We start from the raw sequence: 23,046 nt of genomic DNA on the forward strand, positions 1-23,046 counted from the left end.
AAACTGAGCTCTAATCAATGTATAGGGTCTCTGCCTGCCCTCAGCCCAGAGGTGATTTTCGACCTGCTAACACAGGGAAATTCTACAAGAATTTAGACTCAGCCCTTTTTATTTCTGATCTCAATCACAAATTTGCCAGATTTTGCTGAGGAAAAGATGCATGCAACCTTGACCCCTTGAAACGAGAGTTGTTTATTATGCATTCCAAGAGCCAGATCATCGGCTGGTATAAAAACCAGTGATGTCAATAAAACTGTGATAGTTTACATCAGCTGAGGAACTGGCCTCACATTCCAGTGTCCCCACGAGGGGTCTGGATCTAGTAGCTTTGCTTATTCCCTACTCTTACTGGCTGTGAGAGTTGATATAAGAACTTGAACTGCTCTGTCAAATACTACTACTAATGATTTCAGCCAATTTAATATTTTGGGGGTTATTGTTTTCAGGTGTCTTAGGTCTTGTCTACAATGGGGTTTTTAGCCACAGATGCATCTATGTAAGAGCAAACCCTGAGTGGAGATATGCCACACCAGTGTAAGCCATGACTTGCATTGCTGTACTTTGCCCATTATTAAGTTTCAGTTAATCTGACTAGGCTGGATCTCTGGTGACACATGGTTCAAAAAAAATTCTCCAGTCCTTTTAAGTCCTAAAGCATGCAACTCTTTCCGCAAAGGATTCTGGTCTGCACCAATTCCAATGAAACTATTACTGTAGAAGGACACAGTCCCTTGAACTGAGTGACCTAGACTGAGCTTATGCTCAGATAAATTGGTTAGTCTCTAAGGTGCCACAAGTCCTCCTGTTCTTTTAAAGAAAAGAACGTATTTCATTCTTGTAAAAGCAACTCGCATTTGTTTCTCTAGGCATTTGTGCTGTGATAAGGATCTCAGGGTGTTGCAGGAAGGAACAGAAAACAAACACATATAAAAGGAATGAGCTTCTACTCATGTCTTCATGAATGGTGAAATTCACTCCCTGCCCCAAACCTGGCCAATAATTTAACTATTTGAGTGCCAGCAAGCAGATCTGCTTGAGCTTTCTCAGACTTTGTGATGGCATTCTTCCTTTTACAAAATATACTTCCAAAACCCTTCCAGAAATCGATTTAAAATAGGCAGACATATTCTAATAATCCTTTGCAGGGGTCTTTGCCCAAGTTTCTCAAAGAACTAATTAAATTAGACACCACGGCCCCGGCCAAACAGTGCTAAGTGGATGCAGTTCAAGAGGAGGATTCTGTGAAGAGGTGACCTTTGTGCTTACTGGATCCTGGAGCCAGTCCAATGCTCACCCATCTGCATCTGGCCTTGAAGGTCCATTGTAGCAGCTAGGGAGCAACAGGGCACGGGCATGTCCTGACCTTATCCTCTTTCCCCACAGTAACATGCATCACACCAGGGCGTCAGGAAGGGAGCTGCCAGTTCTATGCCACTCAAGGATTCCCCTGCACCAAGGAAATCTTCCACTGGCTGGTTAAACCAGCAGGAAGGCTACTTTGCACCTTTAGAGCAGCAGAACTAAAGGTACGTCTACACGGCAAGCAGAAACCCAAAGAGTCTCAGAGGCTGGGTCTATGGTCTTCAGAGCCTAGGCTTCAGAGCCCAAGCTCCAGTACCAGCCCAAGACAAGCCCGGATCTGTAAGCCTGGACTCTGTGATGTGGATTTCTGCTTGGCTTATAGCTGTACCCCAAGTGCCTTGTCAACATACCTGTGAGGCTGGGAAGCATTGTAATATCCATTGTGCAGCTGGGTAAACTGAAGCACAAAGAGAGGTCATATTACTTGTTCAAGGTCACATGGTGAAACAGGAAGAGAATCCAGAAGGCCTGACTCTCATTGCCTTGCTGAATCCCTAGACCCCACTCCACCCTTGCTAAGACCCCCAAGTGCAGATTGCTGCTCCCGTGTACAATAAGTGAGGGACTCAAAGCCTAAACCATTGCTGATACAGTTTTGTAGTCCTCATACTTTTGTAGGCTATCCAACTTTCTTTCTGTTTGCTTTGTTTCCACTTAAGATGAGTGAAGAACTTAGCTCCAGATCCCTGGTGTTTATTAGGCTAAGCCAACCCCTTTGCACTGTTTTTAAATGTTGTTTTTTTCTCAATATTTTTATGTTAGCTGGGGGAGAAAATTAACTTGAAGAACATGAAAGTTGAGATAATTTTTTAAATGAGTCTTATTTACTGGGTAGAGTCCTCTGCTTCTTTGCAGTCATAATTACTGTGTACAATCAATGTGCACTAAGATCATTTTAAAATGCACACCAAGGGAATTTTTAAACCCTTCCTCATTTCAGAGAAGCTATTAAGTCTATTGTGTACAGTAAATATTTAGGCAGAGAACCTTTATAAAAAAAAGGCATGTTATTTACCAGAGAGCTTTGTAACGGCTTCTCTTGCAACTCGAACTTTGAAAAATCCACAATCTGTTGTGCTGGGGACCGATTTTATCACTATTTAATTGTGACTTTTTAAAAATCATATTGTTTTAGTGTTTGAATGTAGCAGCTCATAAATATTATAGCGGAACTATATGACATGGGATTTAAAAAGAAAGTGCAGTAATGAGCAGATGGAGAACTACTCTTTGCCGTCGTGAAATTGTATAGTTATAGATTTTACTTTGAGTGGATTTTCTTCCAAATTTTTGATGAATTGAGGCCATATCCTGGCATCTGGTGGCTTTACACTACTTTGGTCACCCCCAATTCTGGGACTGGTTCCCCAGTACAAAATATTGCAGCCAGGGACCTCTATTATCCTGCACTGGAGGCCAAAGGTGGGCGGGGTGACATAAGTGGCCGCACACCAGCCCACACTTGACTCAGGGTGAATTTTCCATTGGTCAACTGAAGCTAAGCTAGATCAACACCAAAGGTTGAAAACAGATGTTTGTTTTCACTTTGCAATATGAACCCAGATGTAACAAGGATGGGCACAATGTACATTTTTAAAATAAACCATAACCAACAAACTCCTAGCAAAAATGCTGTACTGCACCTGTAAGAGCTCCATGTCGTCAAGATTCTCAGACCCAGGAACGTTTTCTGTTAATATCGCTGACATGACTTTCGCATTCATTTTCGCCATATCCAGTTCGCTGTACAGCTTCCCAATCTGTTCAGGGCAATGGAATGTTATATGTGCCAGTACAGAAAACACAACGTTTTCCACATCTATTGTCCTGCTTGCTCTTTTATCAGATATACGATGGGCCTGAGCAGCACTGCCTTACTCCAGCCTTTACACAGATGATACTCCATGGATAGGATCCTACCAATTTCACGTGAAAAACATGTCACGGACCGTGAAATAAGCCCTTCCTCCTGAAATCTGATCTCCCCTTTGCTGCTGTGAGCACTCCAGCCCAGGGGCTCCTAGCTGCAAGTCCCGCCGGACTGGGGAGGGACAGGATGTGTTCTTCCTCTGCATGGGCACTCTCAGGGGGAGATCACACCCACCTCCAAATGCCTCCTCCTGCTGCAGGAAGCTCCAGTGCCAGGCTGCAGCCCCAGAGGTTCCTGCAGCTGGAGGAGGCTAGTGGATGTGGGTCTGATCTCCCCCTGTTGCTGGGAGTGCCCAAGCCAGGGGGCTCCTAGCTGCGAGACCCTATTGGGCTGGGGAGGGACAGGACTTGTCCCTCTGCAGGGCTGCTGCAGGGGCGGGAGAGGGAGAGGGGAGAGATCAGACCCACCTCCAGGTACCTTTTGGGTTGGGACCCCCAGGGTTACAACACCATGAAATTTCAGATGTAAACAGCTGAAAATGTGAAATTGACCAATTTTAAAACCCTGGCTGTGAAATTGATCAAAATGGACAGGGCCCGATCCACGGACCTTAAGGGAGTAAGTCCAGTTTTAAAGCACTATAAGGCAGCGGGTCTCGAACCTGAGCTCTGTTGAGTGCCGTGCTGCCATTTCTTCCCTTAACAGTTAAGTCCTATCACTATCAAGCAGACAAAACTTTTCATTTATCCACAGGCAGGTGTGGAACCAGCTTGTCCGTTTCTTTCTGACTTTTAAAAAATATTTCTTGACACTGGTGTCTTGCAAAAGTTTTCTTTACCCTTTCCTTTGGCCTTTGAATTGCTCTCTTCTCTTACTAATTTGCACCACAGTACCCTGATAAGAGCATTAGAAATACACATACTCAAGCAAAGATTTCTACTCTCCAGTTGAGCAGCTCTCTGGCAGTTACGCAATCTCCTTTCCTGGCCTCTACAAAGATCTGGCACATGAGTGTGTGATATTTTCTCACAAAATAAAAACACTACGGTAATGGAACAGGGATTCAGCCCAGGACTGTCAACAAAAGCCTATTCTGCTTGAGCTAATGGAGATTTTCCTTGCAGCAGCCTCTCATATTATATCCTATACAGGCAAGGGAATCATGGTACCGACACTTAGTCAGCATATTTCAAAAGAAAGACCATACTGCACCTGTTCAGGAGTCAATGTTATTGTCAGAGTGGGGGGACGAGGCACTGGAATACTTTTCACAGAGGTAGCAGAAGGAGGCGGTGGCTTTTCAGAGGGCCAAGATGAAGCTCGCTGCTATATGATATGAAGAGAGTTTTTGTTTAACCTGGGATTTGACATGGACATCCGGATGACAGCGCTACAAAGCATCATTATCAGACTAGACAACAGCGCATTAGCCTCCTTATAATCAGCGCTGCAACGCTACCAGGGAGGAAGGCTTTGATGGTGTTATCTGAGTTCCTTCTATTCGCTACAGTAAAACCAATAACCATTTTGGAATAAAAATCAGACTTTGGATCCAGGTTTCCGTTCAACTGGTTTGTTGGCAAATGAATCCATCAGAGGAAGGAGTGTGAATGGCAAAGCATGAGTTATATGCCTCTGTGACTGGAATAACTGAGATTAGCCCATCTTTGGTGAGAGAATTCTATTATTTCTTTGGAACGGGAATTAACAGGGGTCAGTCCTCAGTGCACAAGAACCCTGCTCTGGGAAAAAGAATTAGGTGTGGCCGGTGACGGGGCCACACTAGGAAAGCAGAAGCTGTAAGAAGAAAGGGTCTGGGAGATGAGGGAAGTAGGCTCTTCTGGATCCCAGAGCTGGAAAGCTCTGGATGCAAGAAGCCTCATGTGCATTTTGGGTTAAACTGAAGGCCTGCATCAGACACTATGCTTAAGTCCTTCCAACCTTAGGCACTCTGGGCCAAATTCTGTATATAGGTCCTGTTCCTGCACTATTGAAGTCATTGGAGCTTTGCCATTGACTTCAGTGGGTACAGGACCAGAGATTTAGAAGCCATTCCTTCCCACAGTTACATCTGGGTGGGGAAGAAATAATTACCTAGTAAAAAAAATCAGCATGTAGCCTCGTCTGAACAGCCTTAGTCAAAATACACTGCCCTTCCTGTACGCCGCTATTTAATCCTCAGGCCAGACTCTCAATAGTTCTGAATCCCTTCTGCCTGGGCTGACTAGAGGATTCTAAATCCATAACTGCAACATTCCACCTGATGGTGTCACTCTTCTCAAAAGTCTTGTGAAAGCTCTTCCAGGTCACTGGAAATTGGAAGGAACGGATCTAAGAAACTTGCTGCACACAGAGATGGCATGGACTGCTCAAGCCATATTGACAGAGGGTTGTTTTCCAGATCCACACAATACCTTTGATCAACTTAAATAGTAAAGACAGAGCCTTTATCCACAAGGTTGCAAATTATTTTGTAGACTGTACAAACAAGTGGATAGAGTCTTATATAGTAAAGACCTTTTTTATTAGACATCCCTACCTCTCCCAATTCCAAATTGGGACCAGATAGTGTTCATATTCTGAATCATTGGGTGCTTTCATGCAAATCATATACATTTTGTCTGAGCCTTTCAAAAATGCCTAAGAGATTTGGACACTCAATTGCCATGCATTTTGATGGGAATTGAGTGCCCAAATCTCTTAGCTAGCTTTAAAAAATCCCAGAGATTTATCCTTCCTGTTTGAGACAACAGATCCCCCAAACTTTGATTTTTATAACAAAAGCACTATTATCTAATTTAAAAAATATATATACTCCATGGCAGAATGCATGATTGATTTCCTGAGTACATGAGCAGGATTTTCATGGTTTCAGACATAATAATTAATGACAATCAACACACCTTCTTTGTACATTAACAGTAGCAAATGTTGTCCTGACCTTTTGTGTCCCTGGGTTGGCATCAGAGGATGGAAACTGCACTCCTTTCTTTAGCAGTTCCAGGTACACTTCCTTCACTTCACTCACATCCACAGTTCCTTGGAACCCATAGGCCCAGGTCTGTTTTTGAAAAATCATTGGTGATGGAAATCAAAACGTTTTTATGTTTGAGACCCAGAATTCTTCACTGGGAGAAGCCACATGGCTTGAACCTCCATTCCCCAGGTGGCTGCCTCTCTTCCTTTCCTTGTCCACCCACCTACTAGACTCCTTGGAAAATGCAGGATTTCTGCGGGTTGGAGGAATTGGTTCCAAGGCCGAAGATATCAGTGGGTCAGGGAAGAAAAGAATCTCCTAGAGGGGTTCTTCTACTACACATGTTCCTGAAGCTCTCTACTAGGTAAGTGGCTTCCTCCACATGAGCTACCTGCTCCCTTGGCCTGCACTCTAAGCAGCAGGAACAAGACAGAGAAAGCTTCAAAGCTCCCTTTCACTTTTCTCCTTCAGTGTAGCTGGGGAAGGAACACATCCAGTAGTTAGGGTAGGGGGTATCCAAAGGAGCCTTTCCATGCCCCCTTTCTGCTCCTCTCCCTCCACCTCCCACTCCCGGCTGCACTTGCAAAAACAGCAAGTACATCAAAGAACATTTTCACAAAAGGCTCCCACGAACCCCCGTCCAGCACATCACCAGGTTGTATCATTAAATATTTACTCTGTATATATCTCTCTATTTACAGTTGACGTACCCTGATAAAGGCCAAGATTATGTCCTGTGTTTCAGCTGGCAGATTGTATCTTGGATGCAAGAGTTTCACCAGCTTGTCCTTGCAGAAGTCTTTCTTCACAACTAAAGACTGGAAGCTGGGGCCACAGTTTTTCATGCACATGTCGAGAAGCTGTACAGAGAAGGGATTTCTATGACACGGTGCTTAAAAATAACTTGAGCCCTTCCCCTCTTTTTTTGCTTTTAAATTCATGCCTGGATGGTATTGTGATGGTCACCTTGGAAAGACGAGATTAGACAGTAGTGTCTGTACAGCATCTAGCACAGTGGGATCCTGCCCATGACTAGTGCTGCTAGGCACAGTCACAATACAAATCAATCATAATAGGAACAGCTATCCCTTTCTTTTGCTCATATCGCCTACAAGCAAAAGGTAATCAAAAACAAAGAGAACAAATTGAAGCGCTCCACTTGTGAGGGCTGTGTGATAGGGATCCTGGAGACCAGAAATAAGGTAGACAAATTACTCTGATTATCAGAATCATCTTTATGAAATATCTACCTTCCAAAGCAGGCTTTGGATATGCAGCTAGAGCCTCACAGAGATGACAGGTTTCAGAGTAGCAGCCGTGTTAGTCTGTATCCGCAAAAAGAACAGGAGGACTTGTGGCACCTTAGAGACTAAGAAATTTGAGTATAAGCTTTCGTGGGCTACAGCCCACTTCATGGGATGCATAGAGATGACAGATCCTCAAGGCATTGAATGTCACCATACTTGATATTTATCTAACAATTTTCATCTACAGATCTCAATGCTCTTTCAAAGACAGTTGCTCCTCATCCTACAGATGGGGAATCGGAGGCATTAACAGGTCCCACAGCACCCAATCCATTGAAATAAAGCCAATATAAGGTATTTTCATTGACTTGAAGAGAATCCTGCCCATAGAACATCTGTGGGTACAGGCAGGACTAGAACCCAGCTCTCCTGGTTCAAAGTTTTGGAGCCCTAACCCCTTGACAATGGTGCCCAAAGCAGAGAGGAAGAGGGTCTCTCTCTTTACTAAGCCCCACCCAGACAGGAGGGAAAAGTTTAGACCAGTTCATAAGTTAGGTCAATTCTATCAGTATTCCCCCATTACACGCATTGGAAGCAGTCCTCAGATTAGAACAAATCTTCTAAGCGGCACCACTGTAGCTGCGGATGGAGCTGAAGTGGATTAAACATGCTTTCCCTGTCCAGCGCAGGCTACACAAAGGGGTGTTAAAACCATTTTAGAAACTCATTTTCTAGCTTGGCGACATAGGGATTTTTCTCTAGCGTGAACAGGCCTTAAGGGAAGAGAGGTACAAGAGCAGCAGAAAATTTCCCACAGAAATAAAGTGAGTGTAGAACAAAGAGGCAGACTGCTGTGCGAAAAGCCAAGTAAAAGACAATGACCAGAGCGCCTTAGCTTGACGGATTCCTTTCTTATTTGAAAGGGTACATGAAATAAGTGCTGCAGTTTGTGTAAAACATTTTCAACCCCGTGCATGGGGAATGAGGTATGCAACTCCTATTATTAATTCCCCACACCTGAGACTGAACACTTACCCCTCTGAGTAAAACTACTGTAGCTAGTAGGCCAGACCCTCCACTCAGTGTATGCCAGTGCCACCCAATTGACTTGAATGAGGTGCTCCAGTATAACTGCAAAGCGAATTTGGCCCAGATCAATTCTGGAGCAATCAAGAATGAGCTACCTTGATACTTATGCTTTCATTAGGATTCGAATGCTCTTATTTACTGTTGAGAGTAGTATCCTACCTCCCTAAGCAGTTCCATTGGAATCAATGGGACATAGTGGTGAAGTAAGGTGCCACTCAGCACTGGTAAGTATTCCAGAGGGTAGGTCTACTCTGCCATTGGGACAGAAGATGTCAGCAAACCTGTCCTAGATTTGCTATTCTTAGTGAGCTAGCTCAGTCAATGTAGGTGCAGCGACATGGACTTGCAGCCCAAATATGACTAGTATCCCGGGTGAGACTGTATTCGAGCAGCTAGCCCATACCACTGTCCATTCTGTCGTGGCTACCCTGCTGTTTTTAGTGAGCTAATTCAATTCAAAGCTAGCCCAGGTAGCCCCCTCCCTGTGCTGCAATCGCACCTCCCAATTGCTGCATTGACACCCCCAGAAACTCACTATTGATAAGGTTTTAATCAAAGCATTAGCAAATGTATTTTCAACTGTCCTGTTAAACTTTCCATAATTAGGGGGTGGGATCAGATGAATTTAGAAGCTGGCACAGTTTCTACACCCCAGGTGAGAGGAGTTCCGTGTCAACAGGAAGGGAGTTGGGTGTTTGATTGTGCAATCCAAGCTCACAGATTCACAAACCAAAACCAGAGTCAGCTAATAAAAGGGCATCCCAGCCCTTTGTCAAAAGGCAGAGGCAAAGGCACCATTGTTACAAAACATTAACTGAAAGGCGGGGGGGGGGGGGGGAAGTGGTAGAAGGAAAGAAAAGTATTTTCCATTGAAAGCCAGATTCTACTCATTAAGTTCAGTGGGACTAATCATGTGAGTAAGGCAACCAGGGTTTGGTCCACAGAGTTGGAATGAACAGTTTCAGTTTACAGCGGAAGCCTCTAAGCCACAGGATGCCGCTAAGGATCATGGGTGGATATTTTGGCTCCTCATACACCTCACTCAGTAGATACCAGTTTATAGTGTCAGCATTCGCCAAAGTGTCACAGCCTAGGGTCTGTTAATCCATCCCCCGAATTAATGGCCTATGTACATTTATTAGTGTTTTTCCCAGTCTAGTTTTTAATGTCTGAAGTGATCGGGGTCCCACCATTAGCTTTGGAAAGCAAAACCACAGTTCTCCACCTTCTCCAACTTTTTTTCACCTCCCATCGCCTTGTTTGCCCTGCAGTGCAATAGACTGATGTTCAGGGGGTCTCTCTCACACACACTTTTTTTTTTTTCCATCCCGTAACTTTTCCAAATCCTCAGCTTTGCAAAAAGTTTCAGAGTGGCAAAAGTACAGTTGAAATTCCATAGCTTTGCTCCTTGGTAATTTTTTCCAATGTTATCAAATTTCAAAAGGAAAAATGAAAAAGTGGGGTGGGTGGGGGGAAAACAACCCCAGTCCCAGAACTTACTCAAAATTCAAATTTTTCCCAAAAATGTTTTGAGAAAAAAACGCAAAAATCGATTTCTCTCCCCCTCCTGCCCATTTTAAATCCTGCACCATGGAAAAAACTTTTTTTTTAAAATTATTTATTGTGAAATTATTGTTCCATGTTTTGGTCATCCTTAATACTGCAACCGGAAGCCCCAGTAAGAATTGGGACATTGGTATTTACAAACATGAAAAAAAAGCTAACCAGTTCTAGTAAGCTGAATAGGAGTCATTTTTAAAAACAGGGAGAAAGCATGCAAACAGGTTTGACACACCCACAAATAATACAGAGTCAACTAACGAACACACACTGTTGGCTGCCTGCCTAAAAGTCATAATCCTCCCGGACATCTGATTGTGAAACTTGCAGTGCCGAGTCTGATCTCTTGCCTTTATTAAAGATACTTTATGAAACTACTACAGGGCCCAGCATGCAAAATCTTCATTCATATAACTTCGTAAGCAGCAGTTGACTTCAGCAGGCCAGAGCGCATGAAACTAAGTCACTTCTGGAATGTTTTTATACACCTGATTGTCACCCATGTTCCTCTAAATCAACAAGCACACAAGGAAAATACACGGAACAGGAACAAGGAATCAGCAATAAAGTAAAAGCCGTGCTAAAATTTTAGCATATTGGTAAATGGCAGGTCAACTGAGTTAACTAAGGCCTTGAGCAAAACCTACACCCATGATTAAATTTGTACATGAGCAGCAACATAAAATTCAGTGGAAACACTCAAGTGTGTAAAGTTACTCGTGTGTGTGCTAATGTCTCAAGGGCAGGATTGGGGCCTACAGGTACGTCTCTGCTAGTTCAAGGCAAAACAAGAACTTTCAGCATGTTTTTCCGAGTGCTGTTTATGTTTCTCATAGGAGTAAGCTAAGCTTTGTGTATAAGTCCACTGACATGAGGTGGAGTAAACGAAACCAGATCAAATTACATCTAAAAGAAAGTGGCTCCTTTGTTTGTTCTTTTCTTAACTGTATGTAAAGTAGCAAGCAAAGAGGATTGGATGGCGATTCTCAATGAGTAGAGGGGATGCAAGGTAATTGGCATGAGGGGGACAGATAAGGGGAAGAGCTGGTTAAAACCACCAACAGCTTTTTGCAGGAGAATTTTTAAAAATTTGACATTTGAAAATAATTTTCAAAAACTGAGACGTGTTTCATATTTTTGTCTCCCCCCCAACCCTCTTTTCCAGGGGAAAAATAGAAAAAGCAGGGTGGGGAGGGGGAAGGATGATTTGTCAAAAAAACCCAAACTGTTTCATAAAAAACAAAAATTCTCCACAAAAACTTTTCCTTCAGCCCTTTCCTGTCACAAAATGACAGACAAAAAATATTCAACCAGCTCTTGCACCAAGAGTACGTGGTTTTAGAAGCCAAGAAAGTAACATTGGACATGGCTAGCACTGAGGTATTGCAGGGGAGGTTTTACTGCGGCTGAGGAGAGTGGAAATCTGAGGCCAGGAGGTACTGGAAGATGGAAAGAAGCCAGCAACAAGGGAAAAGGCACTGGCAGACACAGAAGTATCTGCAGCTTGTAGAAAGAAGACTGAAAGCATAAAGATGAGGAGGAGAGAAAGGGGGATTTGGAGGAAAGAGTAGGGCTTGCCAAATGAAGGAAGGTTGGGAAATTGAGGCAGAGAGAGCTTGGAAGGCCAGAAAAAGATCTGGGACTGAAAGGTTGAAATTGCCTGGCAGGGTGTAGTTGCTTGTGAGTAGGTGGGAACAGAGAAGGAGAAGGTAGGAGCTGAAATCCAAGAGAGACTATGAGACAGTGCTAGGAGCTCGGGAGCATAGCTGGAACTGTGGAAACGGAGAGATGGCATCATGCTTCTTGGATCTGAAACCTAATGGTCAGTTATTATCCCTATCTGCAAGCAAATAGAATCCATTTTCAGCAGGTCAGTGTTGTTATTTGGTTCCACCAGGAACATGAACATAACGTCTTTTTTCTACAAGGCTCAACAGTAACAGAACCCCAGCTGTATCTGCAAAGCAAATCTCCAGATAAACATTCCCAAAGCTCCAAGCTGTGTTATCAAAGCTCCAGCCTGCACATTCAGTGCAGGGTTAAGGTAAACAAAGGCCTGGAGGAGAAAGCAAGCCTGATACAGAGAGTGCAGTCAGAGCGGAAGCAGAGCATTTCGGCTATGCAAACCTGTGGAGCAAAAAGGTGACTCATCTAAGTAACTGAAGAAGGAGGAGAGCACAAGGGAGTGGAAATGGGACACGCTAACCATGTAACTGATGTGTTTAGATAACTTTAGCTGCATCCCTAACTCACCAGCTGACACTTGGGCACTGCTGGCCATCCTGTAATTTAACAGTGTCAGTCACCTATCTACCACCAGACACACCATATAATACGTAACAGCGCTGATGCTGGTGTGATAAGGGGAAACTTCTGCGTCCAAATAATGGAAACAGTAAAGAAAATGAAATCCTCAGGGAAATCATTTATACCTAAAGACCAGGACAGCTAACAAGGATACAGGGCCTTGAGTTACACTGGGAACTGCACTGGACCTAGTAGTGTAAAGAAGATCAGAATCTGACCCACGATATCAATGCAGAGGAGAGAGGAGAACTGTGTTAACATGCTCCAATAAACCCGCAGATGGGCCCAAACCAAACTGCCCCACAGTTTGGGAAAGTTCAGAGGCAGACTCAAACTCTGTGACTCAGAAAAATCTGTAATAGGATCAAATCCCAACACCCCCAACCCTGGGGCAATTTAGATTCAGAGCTGAACTTTGTAGGTCTTACCTCCAAACAAAACAACATCATTTCTTCACCCTAATTACTTCCTCACTTCCAATAAGGCATGCTTTTGCAAAACTTATACCACACATTCCATAATGCGTAACACGCCGTGAGTAATAAGGCTACCAGATGTGTTATTAGGAGAATTGTCAAGTCAGTTCAGCCTTTGTATAATATTCTAACCCCTGTATCCTTCAGAGACTGGTGGGGTATAATCTATAGGACAGCCAATGGGAGACATATGATGACTGTCTTGGACAAGCCTTAAGCGTAGAGGTGATATAGGATTATTATTTATTATTTGTATTAGAGTAGCATTTAGGAACTGCAGATCAAGGCTGCGTTATACTAGGTGCTGTGCAGACATATAACAAAGACTGCCTCAGAGAGCTCACAACCTATATGTCAATCACACATTGATTTATTTCTTAAAATATGGCTTCCTTCTCAGTATCTAATTAATAGAAGTAAAACAGTTGTACTTACAGACAACGTGAATCTAATCTCCTTATGGTTACAGTTTTTGGAAATCCTTTTCTTTAGTGCTTTTACTGCATCTTTAGGCCTGTGATAACAAGAAATTATGCAGAGAAAGGTACCAATGAAAAATAGGGTGGCTATTTTATAAAAAATTGTCCAAGATCTGAAAATACTGACATGAAATAAGGAGTCAATCAGCTCCCAGTATTACTCTAATTTTATGCTGGTTCACACCAGTGTGATGATTCCACTGATTTCAACAGAGTCACTTTGGTATTAAACTGGAGTAATGTGGTGGTGAATCGGGGTCATCACTACAGACTGTACTCCGGTGTCTTGTGTAGAAGAATAAACATAATTCCCCAGTGCAGTTTCCTCTCTAAAATTATTTTCTCTTATCGTCATGCGAGAGATTTACCTGTGCAACTCTCATTAATATAAAAGCTTAAATGGCCAATGCATCAAAAGCTAACTAGAGCCCATTTTTCAAATGCGTTGGAATTAGAGACCTAATGGGAATTTTGGCAACACCAGAGGTGTTAGCATCAATATCCTGGTTAAATTTCAATCCTGGTAATTGCAGGATGCTTCTAAACAATCCTAGTAATTGCTGTATGCTGGTAAACAGCCACTGCTTCCTACATATCCATCATGGCACTGTGATTTTCATATATTTTCTATATCTGTCTATATATAACTATGTGGGAGTGACAGGCTGGAATTAGGTGTTAGCTCATTATATATGGAAAATAGTTTTGTTTCTTAACATACTTTGTGTTTAATGCACCCAGGAATTACAGTAACTGGTGCCCTGGGATTGCTTGTGATAAACAAAACCAAAATCCTTCTAGCACTATATTAATGCAGCCCATCAAAATTTGGGTTAAGAAAAAAAATCTTACTGGAAAAAACACTCAATGCCAATAAAGCCCTAATTCAGCGCTCACCTTTGTAAATACAGTAGCTTGAATGTCCTAATGTATTTCTTTTAAAACTCCACTAAAATCAAGATTTCTCTCTCTTTTTATACCATTGTAAGTTGCAAACATAGTAACTGCCATAGCAGATCAAAAGAGCGGAGAATCTAAGGCTAGGTCTACTCTACGCAGCTTTTAGCGACACGGCTGTGCTGCTAAAAGGCAAGCAGCCTAGCCGCTCTTTGTCGGCAGGAGAACTTCCACCCCCAATGAGTGGCATTAGCTTTGTCGGCAGGAGTGCGCTGTTCACACCAGCGCTTGTCATCGACAAAACTTTTATCTTTCAGGGGGGTGTTTTTTTAACACCTCTGAACAACAAAAGTTTTGTCTTTCACTTGTCGGTATAGACAAAGCCTAAAACAGGAGAAGGGGGATTAGGAAGAAAAATTCCCTTGTAGTTAAATTATTCCATAATTCCCCACTTCAGGGTTTCTAAAACCTTCCTCTGAAGGTCTGGTCACTATCAGAGCCAGGATCCTGGGCTAGATGGACCCCTCATCTTATCAGGTCTGGCAATTCCTTTGTTCCTAGTATTCTGTCTCAAGCTGTGGCCAGTAGCAGATGCTGAAGAGCAAATCAAAAGATGTTTCAGAATGGACAGTTATGGAATAAACTGCTCACAAGGGAAAGCTCTTTCCTAAAAAAGAGGCACTGTGTAGATACTATACATAAAAAACAATGCTCATCGCTAAACCATCCCCTTGCCAATGGCTGGACATGGAGCTATAGGCAAATAGCTGTAGCCATAAACAAGAGCATGGACTTAGAGCAAGAAATGGAAGTGCATAGGGCAGATGACTTTTTTTCAGCCATTATGGCAAAACTATCATCTCAGGACTGAAACCTCTCTGGTAATAATACCACTAGGGTCTTGTATAGCATTTTTCACCAGTAGATCTCAAAGGACTTTAAAAAGGTCAGGATCATTATCCCATTTTACAGATGGGGAAACTGAGGCACAGAAAAGTGAAGTGACTTGCCCAAGGTTACCCAGCAGGCATTTGGCTAAGCTGGGACTAGAACCTAGTCTTCAGTGTCCTACCCACTAGGTCACACTGCCTCCCAAGGGGTCCTAAATACGTACCTAGGTACACTAAAATATGTTGGGATACGAAGTGTGACATCACTTGACTTTTCTGATGATAAATTTAATCGAGGCGGGCATCAGAAATATCTAATCAGGAACCCTAATCAAGTTACAAACCCCAAACCGTAGTCATGTTGTGGTAGCTAACAGATGTCTCAAATCTTGTAAACTTTGGATTCTCTGCTCAATGTAGCAGCAACTGCTACCCTTAATGGTCAAATCTTGACATCTTTATTGATTTCTTACTCAACCAAGACTCCCAGTAACTCAAATGAACCTTTCTCCTGAGAAAAGGCTGAATAAAAACCAACTAAGGGCATCAGGATCCAGTCTCTAGTAATGACTTAATAGATGTGACCTCAAGCAGTTGACATAATGCATATGGAACTAGAAGGAATACTGGCCTACTCTCAAGAAGCTGGTCCTACTTCTGAATAGCAAAGCGTAACTTTGGCTATTCTTATTAGCCACATAAATTCGAGAGATTTTAGTGTGTGTGTGCGCACATCTATCCCACATGTGCAGAAACACACTCCCAGGGCTCTTTAAACAGGAGCAGTTAAATAGGCAATGCAGACATTTTTGAGACATCTGTTATTCACTCAGGACAGTGACAGTTGTGTCACCTGGTAAATGACTTTCCAAACCAGGCTACGGGAGCATTAGCCTACTTACCCCTCATCCGTTGTGTTAATAATGTCACAGATGTGCATAAACTGACCCCACTCCTCAGCGGGCAGCGCCCCAATCGTTGCTCTCTCTGGAAGGGAAAGAGGACTTGCTTCACAAAAAGTCGGAGTTCCCTGCAAGACTTTTAAATTACAGGTGGGCGCTGTGACTTTAAGAAACTTCCCCCCGGGAGCCGGCTATTGCTCTGCATCACACACACACTGCAGGGCGATTAGATTGGGAGATCCTCGAACCAGTCAATCCTTTATTCCAGTCCACAGTCCTCACCTGGCCTCTTTACTCAGACGCCTTTAATGGGTGATGTATTAATAAGCTGGATGGCAGAGACCCAGGTCTAACCCCCAGGCTGGCCACACCTGCTGCTGGGGCAAAGCTGTCCCCGGCTGGGAGTGGGGCTGCACTGGGTGGCCATGTGGGAAGACCGAGGGGCCGCTGCCTCCTGCTTCTCCTCTGCCCTCTCCCAGGGCGTTGGAGGGGCCCTGGGTTCCTCTCCCCACCCGAGTCACCCCAGATCGGGGCAGAGGTGGGTCGGTGGGTGGGTCTCCGGTACTCACCGATCAGGTGCCCCACGGCTGTGCTGAAGGGATCTTTCTGGCTTTTCCCAAAAGCCATGCTGCTCCTGCCCTCCCCAGCCCGGGCAAACCCGGCTCCTGCCTTCCCCCTGCCCCAGCCAAGCGCCCTCTGCCTCCCCGCGGGGAGCTGCGAGCCCCGCCCCGGGGCCTCCCGGCAGCAGCGGGCGAAGGCTGCGGCGGCGGCGGCGGCGGCAGGGAGCCGGCTGCCAGCTCCCCTCCTGCCCTGGTGACTGGTTCCGAGGGAGGAGCTGCCCAGGTCCCGAGCCGTGCAGCGACCGGCGGGAGGCTCTTTGCCCCAGCGTCACGTGCCGCCCCCGCAGACCTGCCTGGCCTGGGCTACGAGCCACCGCGAAGGCAAGCGACAAATCCACCGCCGCTGCTGCAGCCTCAGGGGATCTGGCCGGGAGCCCGGCCCTGGCAGCTGGGGCGCCTGGAGACGGGGGCTGCTCCCTGGCACAGCCTGAGCTACCCTCCCAGGGGTGAAGAGAAGAAGAATCAGCTGGCCTGGGAGACTGGGATGGCTCCCCAGGCAGAGCTCATCTGCCAAAGCTGAGCAGACTGGCTGGCTCTCTGGGACATTTCCTTCCCCAGTGAGGAAGGATGTCACAAGGTGTGTTTCTAGCAGAGATCTCCTGAACCCCCTTCTCTCAACCCGAAAGGATGGAGCCACATCAGTCTTGGGGATTCAGCCAGCGAAGCATGGGGGCAGGGAATGGGTCTCTTCATGCACAGTGCCTAGCACAATGGCACTGCCAACTTGATTAGGGCCGCTGGGTGCTACCAGAGGATAAATATTAAGGCAGAGTTACTCTTCCAACTGCTAGGTGTAAACTAAAACGTTTTGTGCCATCCATCAGTTTTCCACCTCCATGTCACAGTCGCACCTAGAAGGCCCTGATTGTACTAGGCACTGTACATACAGATGGTAAGAGACAGGCCCTGCTCCGAAGAGCTAACATCTAAACAGAGAACACACACATCTCCTGAGTCCCACTCCAGTGCTCTGGGCATTGATCCTCCTCTAGGTCACTGATCAACACAGAACAACTCCATGCCTAATACTGGACTCTAGGGCACTCCAACATCCTAGTGTTTTCCTACTCCTACTCCCTTTTTCACGTCCTTTAACCAGACTTTAGTACAGGAGGAGACTTTCTCTCTCAACACCTGATTTCACAGTTTACTTAACAACCTTTTGTGTGGGACTATCAATTAAAACACATTGGGCTAAATCCCCACACGCTGTTGTTCTGCTCAAAACTCTCAGTGGCTCCTCCTATCTCATGAACTTTACAGTGAAATGGGGACTGAAGTCTACAGGGAGAAAGGAAAAATCTCTCTTCCCTTGCACCACCAACTACTGTGAGGAGGCATTAAAGATTATAAGCACTTACCTGGAAGGTTTCCCATTCAGCAGCCTGTTACAGTCTAGCCCTGTTTCTGATTTCTTCCTTTGGTTTTCTTTTATTGACTTTAAGGTATTCGTTTGTTGACCAGGATAACTGCCCATAGCTTTGAGCTCAGTAAAGACCACAGAAAATTGCACCTTCGTGTGCAGTAAAATTGAAATTACATTGGTCAAGCAATAGCTATTGCTAATTAAATGTACTGCTGTATTTCCCTTCCATACAATTGGAATTATAGCAAATACAATGGGAATGTCAGCTTCTGGTGCATTGTAAATGTCAATTTTAAACCATTGTTTACTTTAGCATCCACCACTGTGAAATCACCGGAACTGACTGACTGTTTGCTCTTGCAACATTCTTGACACCAAATCAGGTGAAATGTTTTCTTAGGCCATATGTTCCCCTCTCTCCCATGGCTTGATGGAGAACAGATGCACGGATCTCCGAGGGAAAAGGGGTAGAGAAAACAGAACACAAGGGTTGCTGATGTAGTCTCATCCCATGGTGCTGTGTAACCACCACTCTCCCTCTCCACACAAATTCTTCCAGAGACAGGGATATTCACTTTAGGATTGATACATTTGCTGTTGATGGCTACAGTAGTGTCACCGCTTCACAAGCTAAGCTGTGACTCAGACTTCTTTCATTCTTGAGCAGCAAGGTGAGATGAATTTTGACAAAATGAAAATCAACTCTAAAGATCTTTGCATTTGCTGATTGGAAGATCTAGCTGTTTCAGTGTAAAATAAATATGGACTCTTTTATTAACAAGGGTTTCAATATGGTATAATTAGCCATATCATAAAAATGTAATAATATATGCAAATCAATGATTCACTTGATATCAGAATTTCATTAATAAACAAAGCCATCTTGACCTGATTGCTAGCTATCTCTGTAGACTACTCATTTGACTTTTTTTGCATTTTGTGTGACTCAGTGTCTCCATCTGCTAGATAACCTTAACATGAGGGCTGCAGAAGGACATACATTTTCTGTATGGGTTACATTAAGTTAGTTGCTCGAAAATAAGTGTAGGATTTATTGTCACGAGAATGGTCTACTGCTGAAAATGATCTGTACACATTTTAATTAGATCATGTGCCAACTGTTTGTCTCTCCCTCACACACATACTTATTTATTATAAGTGGGTGGCTAATTACATGTTCTTCTTGTGGTTTCATTCCAGATTAGAGTTGATCAGTTGATTCCCAATTTTGTATACGTATATTTTACTTGTTATTTGATTATGTTGGGGGCTTTTCATTTAACATCTCAACATCATATAGAATCTTATCTAATTTCTTAGTTATAGATCCCTTGTTTGAAATACAAATTTGGTATCTTCTTATTTTATTCATGGTAGGACCTAGAGGCCCCAACTGAACTCACTATGCTAGGCCCTGTGCAAACAGCTAGCAAGAGTTAGACTCTGTCCCAGAAAGCTTACAATGTTGGGGTCAGAACAATTCTGATGAACCATTTTTTTCATTGAAATTTGCTGATTTGAATTTGGAATGTTTGGCAGAAGTGGTTCAGTTCTGATGAGCTTCCAAAGGACTCCAGGCAGGACTCTACCAGGTGCACTAGAAGTCCCAGGCTTGGGAGTTGATGCTCCCAGGAAAGCTATTTAGGACACAGAGCTTATCAGGCTTCCAGGGTCCCCAGCGCCACATCAGGCTGACTGCTCCGGAGCCAGGGATCCTGAAAACCTGGCAGCTGCTGTCTGAAGTTGACATAATTTGTGTTAGTTTCACCGCTGCCCAGCACTCAATAGCACTGGGAAACCTAACCAGACTGGTTAATTTGACAATCTGAGGAACCCCGAGAGCATATTTCATTTTGGAAACATCACATTTTGGGGTTTCTAAAACAAAATATTGTGGGATTTCAGTTCTATGAACATTTTTGAATTTTTGACTCTTTATCCTAATTAGAGATGGAGGGAAAATGTCAAAAATCTCAAAACTTTTCCAAGATGGGAAAAATGTTTCTCACCCAGCTCCATATAGTGTAAATAGACAAGGGGGACAAAGAGTGAGAGGAAACAGAGTTCCCGGGAGAGAGAGGGTCAGCAGCAGAGCCAAGAATAGAACCAAGGGACCCGAGGTCTCCTTTGTCATAGGTAACACTCTGCTTACTGATCATGCTGCCTCTCAGTTTACACATGTAGTCGCTGGTCTGTCACTTTAATCCTAACGTGCAGCCTGATTTAAAGTTCTTTCATTATCTTTGTATCTAAAGCAGCTCATCTCAGTTGCTTATTCAGTGGGGGATCAGAGAAGGGGCAACACATTCTACTGAGCTGGCAGAGTGCAATCCCTCCCCACCCCACCCCGGGTGGTAGCCACTAATTAGCTGGATTCCAGATTATGCCCAAAATGACATGTGCCAGGATAGGTTCATATGGTTAGACTGATATTTGCACTGTTTTCCCTATCACATTGGGGCACAGTATGCAGCTCCTGTAAACTCACAGATTGATGGTCCAAATACTTATGCATGTGAGACTCTTCACTCATGTGCATAATCCCAGTGAAGTTAATGACTGGAACTACTTACAAGAACAATTAAGTATGCAGCTGTTTATAGGACTGGGCCTTTCCCCGTGAATCTAGTCAGAAACTATTTTTCCCCCATGGAAAATTTCAGCTAAAAACTAAATAATTTCAGCAGAAAACATTAAATTTTGTGGTGCCTCATGGGATTTGTAGTTCACTCTCATCCTCCATTATAGGCTGGGCTCCCTGAGGACTACATCTCCTAGGCTAGTGGTTCCCCACCTTTCCAGACTACTGTACCCCATTCAGGTGTCTGATTTGTTTTGCATACTCCCAAGTTTCACCTCACTTAAAAACTACTCGCTCACAAAATCAGACAATACGAAAGTGGCATGGCAGAGTATGACTGAAAAATTGCTTGTTTTCTCATTTTTCTCATATAATTATCAAATAAATCAATTGGAATATAAATACTGTACTTACATGCAGTGTATGGTATATAGAGCCGTATAAACAAGTCATTGTATAAAATTTTAGTTTGTACTGATTTTTCTAGTGCTTTTGATGTAGCCTATTGTAAAACTAGGCAAATATCTAGATGAGATGTTGTATCCCCTGGAAGACCTCTGTGTAGCCCAGTGGTACATATACCCCTGGTTGAGAACCACTGCCCTAGGCTGTTCCATGGGGAGGTGGTGCACAATGGGAGATGTAGTGCAGCCAGTGAGCTCAGTCCATAGAATGACAATAGGGACAAACAGCACCCGAACTACAAATCCCATGTGGCACCATAGATGCATTTCCTAGCACATGCCTACTGCCTGGAACTGTGTGTTGATAGAGTCTTGCTAGGGGGCAGATGGTTAAAGCAAGCCAAAGAGCAGTTTCTGCCAATTGAGATGATCTGGCACATGTTTCATGGCCCCTTTGAGAAGGTAGGTGGTTATCTTGCTATGCAAGAGTGACTGCTGATCAGAGAAGACCAAAAATGGAGGGGGAAAATAGCAGGGGTCCCATTTTGGAGGGGCTCCCTCCCCCAAGTTTCATACAGGAGGTGTGCTCCCAGGTGGAGCTCTTAACTACACCACATTGGTGAGGAATGTGAGTTCTGCAGAAAGGTGCTTCTCCCAGTTTGTGCCCCTGGGGCAGGGAGTCAGTGTTTTATTTACAAACCGAGGCAGGGTGATTAAGATAAGAAAAAGGCTGGTAATTAAATTAAGGATCTGGAAGTTGTTAGATGAACCTGTAAAACAGGAACCCCACTGCAGGGGATGGGGTATGTTGAAGAAACCTCCCCTCCCCCCCCCACACACACCACCACCATCTCCTGAGTCTGCAGGGGACTCAGAAGAAATACTGCTAAGCCTTCGGAGCCAAGTTTACATTCAGAAAAGAGGGAGATGTGAGGGGCATAGATGAAAAGAAGAGGCCAAAACCCAGGGGAGGGATAGCAGTGGTATAGAGAAGTTCCCATTCTACCTGTGGTACTTATGTAGCCCCATCACAGCCCCACACTGAGGTAGAGCAGTGCTGTTATTCCCATTTTACAGATGGGGCGCTGAGGCACACACAGACTAAAGGCCACATTTTCAAAGGTATTTAGGCACCTAGTGGGATTTTCAAAAGCGCCTAGAAGGTTAGGTGCTTTGTGAACCCCACCAGATGCCTAGCTGAATCTTTGGGTGCCTAAAAACCTTTGAAACTCTGTCCCTAATGCATTGACCTGAGGTCAAAGAAGAAATCCATGGTGGAGGAGTAGAACTCAGGTCTCTCAGGACTAGCTCCCTATCCACTGGACCAGCCTTTCTCTCTGCTGTATGCTGCAAAAAAGAGGCCTCTGATTTAGATGGGAGCAAAACCAAGAAGGCCAGTTCTCTGAGACTCCAGCAATTGGTCCGAGATGATTGGGAACGATGTCATTGTTGACCGTATCAAAAGCAGCACAGAGGTCAGGAAGGATGAAGAAAGAAAGAGAATGAGAGTCAGATGAGAGGAGAACACTTAACCTCCAATGGGTGGCAGGTTCTGCCCCAGGCTGGGTTGCACAACAATGGCTACTTTGCAGTTTTAGATTTTAACTGAAAACCATTTTGTTTTGTCATTTTTTCTTCTGAGTTTGAGAAAAGGAAGGAATGAGAAAGTGTTGTGTGAGTATAGATCTGATTATACCTCAAATTCTAAGGGTTTCAGCTGTATTCAGGACAATTCCAGAAGAAAGAACAGAAATTGCATCCACAAAGTCCATAAAGTCGACGATTATTGTCATGATTTGTATTATTCACTGGGCACCATCTGTGTGTTCAGCACTGTTCAGAATATGCCAGAAAATGTAGTCTCTGAGCCAATGCATATAAGATGTGAAACTCTGAATAAGATGGCTCAGATATATAAGTATGAAGTGTATAGTTACTGACCACACATGTTATCACATGTTCACTGTGATGTTAATATCTATGAGTGGAAACACGGATGGCAATAGAAGTTTTACTTGA

The 23,046-nt window shown here is 44.0% G+C and overlaps 1 protein-coding gene across 3 annotated transcripts in view; it reads right to left on the reverse strand.

Annotated features, from left to right (window-relative positions):
- TOM1L1 (target of myb1 like 1 membrane trafficking protein) overlaps positions 1 to 16,951 on the reverse strand; it is a 35,020-nt gene extending 18,069 nt beyond the window's left edge. For 2 of the 3 annotated variants that reach the window (XM_084647064.1, XM_084647063.1), the window contains exons 1-7: positions 16,626 to 16,950; positions 16,057 to 16,141; positions 13,324 to 13,402; positions 6,920 to 7,069; positions 6,174 to 6,293; positions 4,445 to 4,558; positions 3,006 to 3,122 (exon numbers count right to left, since the gene is read on the reverse strand). In XM_084647064.1, the coding sequence (XP_084503190.1) occupies positions 3,006 to 3,122; positions 4,445 to 4,558; positions 6,174 to 6,293; positions 6,920 to 7,069; positions 13,324 to 13,402; positions 16,057 to 16,141; positions 16,626 to 16,683 (723 nt within the window). In that variant the 5' untranslated portion in view covers positions 16,684 to 16,950. Of the gene's footprint in view, positions 1 to 3,005; positions 3,123 to 4,444; positions 4,559 to 6,173; positions 6,294 to 6,919; positions 7,070 to 13,323; positions 13,403 to 16,056; positions 16,142 to 16,625 lie in introns of all 3 variants that reach the window. The other variant, XM_084647065.1, reaches the window with a different exon arrangement.
- Between the last annotated feature and the right edge of the window lie 6,095 nt (positions 16,952 to 23,046).

This window comes from Lepidochelys olivacea (genome assembly GCF_965140295.1).
Source record: "Lepidochelys olivacea isolate rLepOli2 genome assembly, chromosome: 14".
NCBI classification, from domain to species: Eukaryota; Metazoa; Chordata; order Testudines; family Cheloniidae; genus Lepidochelys; species Lepidochelys olivacea.